This window comes from Myotis davidii, unplaced genomic scaffold (genome assembly GCF_000327345.1).
Source record: "Myotis davidii unplaced genomic scaffold, ASM32734v1 scaffold217, whole genome shotgun sequence".
In the NCBI taxonomy this organism is placed as follows: Eukaryota; Metazoa; Chordata; class Mammalia; order Chiroptera; family Vespertilionidae; genus Myotis; species Myotis davidii.
Window position 1 is genome coordinate 1,743,249 of NW_006290034.1, and position 11,808 is coordinate 1,755,056.

General features: G+C 56.7%; 1 protein-coding gene across 1 annotated transcript in view; it reads right to left on the minus strand.

Moving 5' to 3' along the window:
- The window catches only part of FRRS1 (ferric chelate reductase 1), a 24,022-nt gene extending 13,252 nt beyond the window's left edge, over positions 1 to 10,770 (minus strand). Inside the window, exons 1-5 of the mRNA XM_006762925.2 lie at positions 10,449 to 10,770; positions 3,525 to 3,720; positions 2,060 to 2,196; positions 734 to 828; positions 249 to 396 (exon numbers count right to left, since the gene is read on the minus strand). Of these exons, the coding sequence (XP_006762988.1) occupies positions 249 to 396; positions 734 to 828; positions 2,060 to 2,196; positions 3,525 to 3,720 (576 nt within the window). The 5' untranslated portion in view covers positions 10,449 to 10,770. The remainder of the gene's footprint in view (positions 1 to 248; positions 397 to 733; positions 829 to 2,059; positions 2,197 to 3,524; positions 3,721 to 10,448) is intronic.
- Between the last annotated feature and the right edge of the window lie 1,038 nt (positions 10,771 to 11,808).

Genomic DNA, 11,808 nt, shown 5'->3' on the forward strand with positions numbered 1-11,808 from the left:
TGGCATCCCGCTGGTAGGGACTGTGTCAGTGTGGTGGCCGCGCTGGAAGGTGCAGGGCTGTGCTCCCCCCTCTAACCTGCAGCCCTAATGCTGGAGGAGGGCCTCCCTCAGGACCCTGCTGAGACCCGCCTGCTGCCACCACGGCTCAGGAGCGCTGCTTCTCCTCACAGGGCCCCGAGCACAGAACCCCAGCTCCCAAGGAGGTGCTCCCCTAGACGGCGTTTGGGGACCCACAGGAGGCGACTCACTGTTTTGGTGAGGCGGGAGACTGCAGGCGAGGCTGGCGAAGGCGCTGGTGTGGTCCCAGGTGTTGAAAAGGGCGGGGCCTTTGGCTGTGAAATGACAGGACTAGGAATCCTCACCCAGTAGCTTTTATACTTCTCCAGGACCGTGGCCCTGAAACGCAGAACCGGGGCGTCAGCCAGAACCCCAACTGTGGCCCAGCAGGCAGATCGAAACTTCCAAGCGGTGAGAAGGAGTTCAGAAGGGACACGCAACTTAGGAGTGCCTACCAGATCTCTGATGGCTCTCTCCCTCCTCCTCTTCCTCCTCCTCCTCCTCCTCCTTCTTCTCCTGAATCTGCTCTTCCTCCTCCCCCCCCCGCCCCTCCTCTTCTCTACTCTGACTTGTCATTAGGGCGCACGCTCCCAACCTCAGGCCAGAGACTAAACTGCACAATCCCCCCGACATGCCAAGACCGCACACCCTCATTCACCCTGGTCTCTGTACTCACAGGAACTGCACGTGGTTGGGGGCGCTGCCGGGGGCGTCCCAGTAGACTCTCACTTCTGTCTTCTTGTGCGCACTGGTGTGGCTCACCGCTGACCCCTGTGATGAATGGGAAAGAGCTCTCCGTCAGCCCTGGCCGGCTCCGCAGGGCCGGAGCGGTCTCACTTGCAAAGGGACTTATTAGTGCGCGGCCTCGGCCTCTGGTAGAGACCTTTTTATTAGAACAGGGCCTCACGTACCCAGTACATGCAGGTTGCCTGGGGAGACCAGACTAGCTCTGGCTCTGAATAAATCCCAGTCCGCAGAAATGCAAGAGCTAAGGAGAGCCCGGCCCAGGTGGCTCAGTGGTTGAGCGTCGACCTATGAACCTGGAGGTCAAGGTTTGCTTCACGGTCAGAGCACGTGCCCCGCTTTCAGGCTTGATCCCAGTGGGGGGTGTGCAGGAGGCAGCCGATCCATGATTCTCTCTTATCATTGATGTTTCTATCTCTCTCCCTCCCTCTCTCTGAAATAAAAAAAACATATTTTTTTAAAAAAAGGAACTAGAGAGAGTTATGAATACTGGGCGTGTTTGGCTTGCTATTTCATTTATACTAAAAATGTATATTCCTTCCATTCATACATGCAACTAGTACACAGAAGATTCATGAAAAGAAAAAGTATTCCCGCCTCCAAATAGGTGGTGATTATATTTGCATAATTCCTTTCTCTCAATCTTACCTCCCTCTTCCTTTCACCTGGCAGATGCCCTGTGGCCCAGCTTTGGGGTCGGGCCCTCCGAGCAGCTTCCTCTCCATCCCCTCGAGCCTGGGTGTGGCTCCCTAGCTATGCTTCCCCCCGTCCTGTGGGTGCTTCTAACCTACGTCATCTTACTGGTCTACCATGTGTCTGTCCTACATCCACGTCCTACCCATGCGCCATGTCACGTGTCCGCATGCTTTACTCGTGTCCCCGGCTATGAGCTCTCCAAGACAGTTCCTGGGATAATAAATGCTTACTAAACAAACGAATGAATGACAAAACTTGAATTTCCGTCCCTCTCTAGAACTCTATCTTCAACATTTACACCTTCCAAAATCAACACGCTAAGAGTCAGTAGCACATGAAGTATTAGGAGGCATACACTCTTCAAGCTCTGCCCTGACTTGCCTAGGATGGCCATGTGTAGATTGCCAGTAGTAAAATGGGGGGATGAAGGGGGAGTTGGGTCACTGGGCATCTGTTTAGATGTTGGCATCACGTGGGCGATGTCGTTTATCTTGCACGCGCCACCCTCCTGTGACAAGGCCCGTGGAAACAGACAGAAACCGGTTTTAAACCAGCCACAAACCTGCTTATCTCCACAAGTCAGAAGCTGGGACTCCTGGCTGTCAATCAGCGTGAAGGAGCCCACAGGAGCGCCGCTCAGATCCTCAGCATCCCGGGCCTCGATGAGAAAGCCTTTAAACTCCGGCCCCGACACCGTAACTGTGGCAACAGAGAGACGGGGAAGAGGTTTGGCACTGCCCAGAGGGACCTGCTGGAGGAGGCGCGGCCGGGTCCCGACGGCTCCCACACACAGAGCTTCCCCGGGAGAGGACACGGCAGCGACCGGCCCCTAGACACGGCTCCAGGCTCGGCTGCACGGGACAGTCGCTGCGAGAGACGCTAACCGCCGTCCCGCGGGGAGAGGTGGGCCATGGTCAGGCCCCTGAGGCCAAACTCGTGTGGAAAACGCTGGATGAAAGTGATGCTGTTTCTTCACCGCGAATCCTTAGGCCCTGTACCGTCTACCACGCAGCATGCAACGCTAAGAGGTCTGATATATGCACGTAAAGTGTGCTTTCCGAATCCTCTTCTGCTTAGAGAGTGCTGGGAATAGTTGCAGGAAGTGGAGTTTGCAGAATGCTGTTCGAGATACGCCTTTAGCCAGTCCACATTTTGCCAGAAGAATCAAGGCACTACTAGTAGAAGAGATTTCACTGTATCAAGAAAGAGGGCCCTAGCCGGTTTGGCTCAGTGGATAGAGAGTCAGCCTGTGGACTGAAGGGTCACAGGTTTGATTCCCGGTCAGGGCACAGGCCCGGGTTGCAGGCTCGACCCCCAGGAGGGGGGGGGCAGGAGGCGGCAGATCAATGATTCTCTCTCATCATTGATGTTCCTATCTCTCTCTCCCTCTCCCTTCCTCTCTGAAATCAATAAAAATATATTTAAAAATTAAAAAAGAAAGAGAAAGGCCCTAACCGGTTTGGCTTAGTGGATAGAGCATCAGCCTGCGGACTGAAAGGTCCCGGGTTGGATTCCGGTCAAGGGCATGTGCCTTGGTTGCGGGCACATCCCTGGTGGGAGATGTGCAGGAGGCAGCTGATCGATGTTTCTCTCTCATCGATGTTTCTAACTCTCTGTCTCTCTCCCTTCCTCTCTGTGAAAAAAAAAAAAAAAAAAAAATCAATAAAAAAGAAAGAGAAAGGCTCAATAAAAAGGAAAAAGAAAGATAAGGGTTTATGATATCTCAAACCAAATAAAGTAAACTTTATTTTCCTTTTCTGTGGAGTGAATAGTATTGTTCCTGACAACACATGAAACATTATAAGCACATGTTTGAAAACCAGCCCTGAATGGGGAGCAGACATACTACGTAGGTCACGGAGCGTCTGCAGCAGCTAAACACACGCGTGGGAAGCATGGGGTGAGGACGATGGCATCCACCGAGCAGGTGAGGGCCTCACGGGGACTGGGACTCGGACGGTGACAGCCCCTCAGGTGCAGCGGGAGGATGCACCCCGGCCTGTGAACGGGGACCCCCGCACGCGTACCTTCGATCTGGTCTCCCGGCATGAATGTCGTCCGGGCCACGGCCACGCGGTGGACGGGGTCGGGGCGCGGGGCGTGGCCGTGTCGGGGGACCATGTCCCCGCAGGACTCCGTCACCCTGCCGCTGGGATAACCCGCCACCAGGCTGAGGCGCAGCAGCAGCAGGAGGGCCCCCGCGGTGCGTCCGGGAGCGGCCATCTGCACAGGAAGATGAAGGGGCGTTACTTTCAGAGGCAACTGAGATGAACGCTAGAAGCTTCCACACGCAGGACAGGGGAGCCGGAGGGCCACTTGCTTTCAGCCGGCGGCTCCCCGAATACTCGATGGGCCACAGCGGAAGATGGTGGGTGGCGTCTCCACGGACGGGCTGGACCCCAGCTCCACCTCTTACGCGGTGAGGCTCGGAGCAAAGCCCCCGAAAGCCTGCACGGCTCACGGCTTCCTGCCCGGCGCCGCGACAGGACGAGGACAGCTGGGAGTCCGACCGGGAAGGACCGACTCGTCCAATAAAACCAGAGCTTTATTCCGCGTCACCTAGAGCGCTTAGCGAGCTCACAGGAGCTGCTGCCGGATGCAAATGCGTCCCCTGAGCGCATCTGGCCCCTTCTCCGACCCCTGCGCTATCATGATGGCACAGGCGGGGGGCGGGGGGGCGCGGGGGTTATCTTGGAAAGTGACGGCAACAGACCACCCATTGCAAGAGGCAATCTTTCTGTTCCCTGCGGCCCAGAGGCCTCGGGTGAGGAAGCGCCATTGTCAGCTCAGGTCTTTCTCCTGCATCCAGATGAGGCCCTCCGGCCACCGGCCTCACAGGCACCACCGGCCTCACGGGCACCACCGGCCTCACGGGCACCACCGGCCTGACCGGCACTGGCTCCTCCGGCCCACCTCCCTGTGCGTGTCTAACCCAAACCCGCAAACCATCCGGGCTGGGGATGAACAGGCGGGGACAGGTTACTGGTGGTGAGAAAAGGCAGCGTGTGGGAGGCTGTTGATGGGAAGAGGCCATGAAGCAGCTCATTCTCCATAAAAACAGGGTTTCCGCGCGGCTGGCGTGGCTCAGGGGTTGAGCATCGACGACCCATGAACCAGGAGGTCACGGTTCAATTCCCGGTCAGAGCACAGGCTCAGATTGTGGGCTCCATCCCCAGTGGGGGGCGTGCAGGAGGCAGCCAATACTACGAGGAGTGGGCCCTGCGAGGGTGTCCTGCTCAAGCACGGTCCTCAGGTCCCTTTGCTGGGGGCAGACCTGCCTTACAGACCAGGTAATATTCTCTTGAGAAGATCCGAGTCATGGCTTTCACCAGGTGGCCGTGGCCCAGCCGCCACAAAACTAAAGGCAGGACGGGCCATGCGCCTAGAGTGACCCCGAGGGAGGGGCCGGTCCCGTCGCACAGACAGTCACTGGGCGCTGACCTCTGTGGGTGGAGCGGCAGTGAGGCTGGGTCTCTGCTCTCTGCTGTGCACGAAGGAGCTGGATACAGCCCGTGAGGTCACGGGACCCCTGGCTCGGCTTCCTCACCTGCAGAACCCCGCCCGTGAGCCAGAATAAACTCAGGGCCACCTCCCGCCTCCCAGGATGATTCCAGAAGGCCCGGTGGACACGCAGGCTGGGAACCGTGAGAGGGAAAAGCAGAAGACAGGAAGGGAAGTGACTCAGAGGCGCCCACCTGCCAGTCACGAGGAAAATAGGACATGTCCTAGCTGGCGTGGCTCAGTGGATAGAACATCGGCCCGTGGACTGAAGGGTCCCGGCTTCGATTCCAGTTGTGGGCACAGGCCCGGGTTGTGGGCTCAATCCCAGTGGGGGGCGTGCAGGAGGCAGCCCATCCATGATCCTCTCTCTCGTCATGGATGTTTCTCTCTCTCCCTCTCTGAAATCAAAAATTTTTTTTAATTTACTTTAAAAAAGGAAATAAAATATGACAAACAAGGTCAGCGAGGGAATAAACAGGAGCGAGTCCCTGGCTCCGGGTCGGGTGCCACCGCCCAGGGGGAGGCTGTTTCCATGTCTGTGGCCAGTGACGCTCCCGGGATGATGGCAGGACACGCTTCCTTCGAAGGACACATTCACCGCATCGGCCAGCCTGGGCCCCGGGCCGCACAGGGGAGAGGGTGGGGGTATTCGTGGAAGCGGGTGCGCTAAGCCCTGAACTGTGCGGAGAGAGCAGTGAGCGAGAGGCCGCTTCCCAGCCAGCGGGACCGCCTCCGCAGCAGAGGAGAGGGCCGGCCAGGCAAGGGCACTGCAGCGCGCAGACTTTTAGGGCAAGACCTGCTCTAACTCACCTTCCTGTTCGTTCTGTTCGGGCAGAAAGAGAATATCGGGGACCAGCTCCGATGATCAGAACTGTGAGTCCTGCTCTGTTAACCTGATGGTTCTGTTCGATTACAGAAAGCACACCCTCACCTGCTGGGAGCTGTGCGCCCTGGGACAGGGGAGCTCACAACGGAATGCGGTCCATCCTCCTGAGAACTGCCTGTCATCATGGAAAGATTGACAACCTCGTGGCCGAAATGACCTAGTCCCGGAGGCACTTGCTCTGTACAACCCCCAGGCCCTATGGCCTGTCATCTGGTCCCGGGTGCCCGGAGGCGCCCACCCTCCCCCGCCCTCCCACCGCCAATTATCTGGAGTCTACTTTCCCACGCCTGTAATCCCTACTTCCCCACATCATCTTTGTCCTTCTACCCAATGTAAGCAGCTGGCTTATGGGGGTTGAACTGGCTCAAGTAGTGACAGGCAGCCCGACGCCTCAGTTGTCCAGTTACATTTCCCCTCGACATCACTGCTCCCTCCCCGGGGAGGTAGGCAAGTCCCAAGAGGAGCCGCGTTCCATGATGCAATGTGAGTGGGGGCATGACTGTGACAAAGGCTGCCGTGTGCATGAGCCTAATTCGGAAGGCACAGCCACGCTCCGAGTCTGGGCGGCCAGGCAGAGATCTGGCTCAGGAACCCAGCGCTCCTGAAGAACCAGGGTCAATTCCTAACTGTTTTAGTTCCACGTCTACAAACATAGGTTGTCGGTAAATCGTAGCTGCCCGTATCTACCACCCCTGCTGCCTTCCCGGCACCGGCAGGGGCCCACTTCTGACACTATTGCGGTGAGAGAGCTGGAACGCTCACCTGCTCCTGTTAACGTAAAAACCCATTGAAACTGTAAAGAATTTGTGTGAGTTTATTTGAGCCAAACTGTCGACATATGCCGGGAAGCAGAACCTCAAGGAATTGAGATAATGCTCTGGAGAATGGCGGGTTACATCTGTATTTATACATTGAAATCAGAGGAGGGACGTAGGTGGGTTACCTGAAATTCATTGGTGACAGATTAAGGAGGAGGGATAAGCAAAGGAGGGAAACCCCTGGGATTGGATAAAAGTAAAATGATGGACACACACTTAGTTGGGTGCTGAAACAATTAGCATGATGATGAAGGAATTTGTGGTCTCTGTCCTGGGGCCCACACACATTCGGCTGTGCCCCAGGGGCTCCAGAAAAAGGGAAGTTACAAGTTACCCAGACATTTCAAGAGTACATTATCATAGATGTAAAAAGACAGGCTCAGTGAAGGTAAAGGTTGACCTTGTCAGAGAAGATACCGGCCTAGGACGTAACTGCCCACCATCACTGCTTTTAAAGTTTAATTTCAGACCATCCTTGTGGTGACTTTAGGTCTGAGTTTGCAAGACGGCCATGCAGGCCTCCCCTGAGCTGGTCAGGTCAGCACGTGGCCCCTTCCGTCCACACTCCTTTCATCCTCGTCTCCTGCGCGCAGCCTCCCAAATAGTCCAGACCCTTGCTTCCCGCTTCCCCGGCAATTTAACTCACATGTCCTACAAACCCCCAAATCCAGGATTAATTGACCTTGAACCTGAATCTCAAACTGCGGGGGAACTGAAAAATGGGCCCAGGATTTCCACTTCCCCAGACGACGACGATGCCTCCGGCTCCGTTCTCACTGCGGAAGCACAGGGAGGACGATTTTAAGAAATTCACCGCTGAATGGGTCCGGGTGGGAACATGATTTCCTCCCACCCCTCCCGGTTCCTCCGGCTGCACTGACCACCAGGTGAACGCCAGGCACTGACCCCCAGGTGAATGAACGCCAGGCCCTGACCACCAGGTGAATGAACGCCGGGCACTGACCACCAGGTGAACGCCCGGCCCTGACCACCAGGTGAACGCCAGGCACTGACCACCAGGTGAATGAACGCCGGGCACTGACCACCAGGTGAACGCCCGGCCCTGACCACCAGGTGAACGCCAGGCCCTGACCACCAGGTGAATGAACGCCGGGCACTGACCACCAGGTGAACGCCCGGCCCTGACCACCAGGTGAACGCCAGGCCCTGACCACCAGGTGAATGAACGCCGGGCACTGACCACCAGGTGAACGCCCGGCCCTGACCACCAGGTGAACGCCAGGCCCTGACCACCAGGTGAATGAACGCCGGGCACTGACCACCAGGTGAACGCCCGGCCCTGACCACCAGGTGAACGCCAGGCCCTGACCACCAGGTGAATGAACGCCGGGCACTGACCACCAGGTGAACGCCAGGCGGGTCAGCAGGAGGAAGACAGGTGCCGCCCGAGACCCAGAGCCACGAGGGCGGGCCAGTTCGGCGGAAGCCATCACCTTCACTGCCAGCCTCAGCTGGAGGCAAAAGGAGAGCTCCCCTGAGCCTGTCCGTTGTCTTCCTGCAGCTACACTAACTGACCCGGGGTGTCAGGGCGAACCCCACTTCCCACCCCTCAGGGCACACGCTCCGCCAGAGGCACCAGCCCACGGGACCCCTCACTGTTTTCCCGTTCCCTGCAGACCCGTGGACACACAGGGGCCACGCTACCCGACCAGCTCAGAGGCCTGAAGTCACCACAGAGGGTGGCCTGAATGGGAACTTGCTGAGTACACGCAGTTGGTGGTGGCGGGCATGTCCTGGGCTAGAATCTTCGCGGCAAAGTCAGCCTCTACCTTGACTGAGCCTGCCTGTGCCTTTGGCATCCAGGGCAGCATTCCTGTGGAAAGTCAGGCTAAATTCCCTTTTCCAGACCCCTCAGGGCACAGCCTGTGGGCGGGCAGAGCCTGGAATCCTCTCATTGTTATTGTTATCACGTTAGTTGTTGGTTATTAATTACCCAGTACTCACCCCTGTGAAAGATGGATCACTTCACCTTCTACCCCACCTTCTACCCCATCCCAGAGGCCTCCCCAATTTGCTTTCTCCCACCTCTCTAATCCATCCCCGATGGAGCTCACCCAACCCACTTCCGTCTCCTCTGATGTAACGTATGAAACAAGGTGAGGGACTGCCGTTCTCCTGAGCATGACCCCAACCCATTCAGCTCTCTGCTTCCCCGCAATGGTCAGTTTGGCTCAGATAAACTCGTAAGAATTCTTCACAGGTTTGGACGTTTCTTATGGCGACCGTTTAAAATGCCACCAGCTACTGCGCCCTGAGAGCGAACAGTGTGGCCCTGGGAGTCACAGGCCTGGGCCGGGCCCAGCGGTCACCGAGGGACCTCGGGCAAGTGACCTAAGCTCACCGGGCCTTCGCTCTCTCGTTCTGAGAGACGGTGGGAGCCACATCCTGGGCTTCCGTGAAGATTGCAGAGCCTCTGTGAACCCTCTGCACAGTGCCCGCCGCAAAGCAGGTCCCCATTAAAGATGGACCTGCGCCTTCGGTGTGGCTCAGTGATCAGAGTGCCACCTGCGGACCAAAGGGCCCTGGGTTTGATTCTAGTCAAGGGCACATCCCTCGGTTGCAGGCTCCTCCCTGACTGGGCCCTGGTCAGGACGCGTGCAGGAGGCCACCAATCGATGTGTGTCTCTCACATCAATGTTCCTCTCTATCTTTCCCTCCCCCTCCCACTCTCCCTAAAAATCAATGGAGACACATCCTCAGGTGAGGATTAACAAGAAGATGGACTGAAATCTCACCTGACTCCACCATGCCCGACTCCACCACCTGCGACTCCACCACCTGCGGGACCACCACCTGCGGGACCTCTCTCTTTCAGAGCCTCCACCCACTCCCTCGTCCCTAATGAAAAACCCATCTCGGTTTCCTCCCACAACTGGAGATGCGCCTCTGGGCCAATTCCTGGAGGCGGCCGCCCTGTCCCGGTGGATCTGTCATAGTTGCCAGCAGCCCCCGTGGAACAGCGCTGGTGGCAACCTGGTAGGACTCACCCCTTCACCCAAAACCGTCCTGAAGGCTGGCTCGTGATGTCAACAAGCCGACAGACCAGGTCTAGTCCCCGCCCTGCCCATCAAAGCCGCTCCCTCTACTCCACCTTCTAGTTCCAAGAAAAAAGAAGATCTCTGAACTGAAGATGGTAGCTTAGTGAAGCAATGCAACTCATTTACAAACGGAAACACCCCCAGTACCCCTGGGCAGCGCGGCAAGATGCAAAAAAAAAAAAAAGGAAAAAAATTAAGGGCAGAGGTCACAGCTTGGCTCTGGGAACATCTAAAGCCGAACCCGCACCCAGGCGGGGGAGGGGGGAGCTAAAATTCCCACCTTAAAAGGCACTTTAAAATAAACAAGTGAGGCCCTAAGTCACCTTCACACAGGTGACTATGTCATTCGGAGTGAATATAAAAGGGAGTTCCCACAGTTTAAAACTTAAACCATGAAACACGTGGGCGAACAGCCACTGCGTGTCAGGCTCCACACAGCTCCGCTCGCAGCCTTCCCGGGGGACTAAAGCTCACAAGTCAAAGTCACCAGGACCGGTCAGCCCCGCCGGGCGGTGGGCACTCGGACCTCCAGACGGGCTCAGGAGGCAGTTTGCTCACGGAGCGCCCTCCCCTGTCCCCTCCCAGCCCCCACCCACCCCAAAAAGCTGTCACCTGGCCGAGTTCAACTTTTACAAACGTTTCCACGCTTTGCAAAGAGCTGGGACCGAAGCGGGAAGACACCCTTACCTTGGGAAGGAGCCGCAGCCAGCTTCCGGCTCCGCTACAGCTCGGATCGCCTTTCAGCCGGTGGGTGGGGCCAGCGGATCCCCATGAAGCCGGCAACTTCCCAAACCCCAGCCCCAGCCCCAGCCCAGCTGCAGAACTCCACCTGCAAGACCGGCCCTGAGGGCGCGGGGTCTGAGCTGCACATTCTGTTTCACACCAAGGAACCTTTTTCTTTCTTTTTTTGCCAACTGGTCATTGTTTTTCTGAGAGAATTGGGTTTTTGTCTTTAGCTACAAAAGCATGTGAAAACAGGCTATAGGATGCGAAGGCAAAAGAAAGAACCTGCTTGCCATTAGGTAGGGTGAACCAGATTCAGCAAATTAAAATATAAGACACCTGATGAAATTCGAATTCCAGATAACCAATCATTCCTCAGCGTCAGTGTTGTCTTACGCAATCTTGGCTGCGAATTCTATTTTTTAAAGGGATCCGCTGTTTTTCTGAAATTCAACTGTACCCTGGCAGCCCTGTTACCCAGGAAATAACAGTAAATAGCAAACTCTTCCGTTCACTTCAAAAGACACGAGAGAGTCGGACTGCAGAGGACTGAAACTTGAATGTGTGAATGACGCAGAGCAAAAGAATGATTTGACTGTGGATAATGTGCCCTGAAGTTGAGGAGTGCTGTTTCTTTTTAAGCCTTGAATCTTGTTTTTTTTTACAAGATTCTTTGGAGAGAAAAAAAAAATGGGGCTGGGAAGGGAAGATGCATGTGACACTATGAGACACCCGGCCTCACACTGTGACTAACACACACGCGCAGGCGGGGAGAGGCAGGGCCGGCCGGGGCCTGTGAGCTCTGTAAACTCTAAAGCGATCCATCATAGGAGGCGATTCCGAGGGGGAGGCGTGCCACTGCGTTCATCTCTCTCCTTAGAACTAGTCCCCACTGACCAGAGCCCCTCGGCCCCTGCAGGGTGCGCGGAGGCTGGTTTCCACGGCTCCCAGTGGCTCCCAGTGGGAGAGGTGAGCAGAAGTCAGCTGGCCCCAGAGCCCCCTGCTGCCCCTCTGGCCACGGCCCCTGCAGCTAGAGCAGACGCTGTCCAGGAGGAGCCCCACTGAGTGACACTGTGTGAGCCAAAAGCAGAGGAGAAAGAGCCGTGAAGCAAACAGCTCTCACTATTATCGCAGCCTCTCACCCCAAGCAGCAGGACTCGGGAAGGAATGCGTTAATGGTGAGGCTTAGCACCGCCCCAAACCACCCTCTCCCGCTTATCACTCCCCGAAAGGCCCGCTCTAGTCCCCTGTCGCCGCCTCCCAGCTCCCCGGCCGGCTCTTTCCTCACCAGCCGCTGGCCCGCTGTCAAGAGGAAGCCAAACGG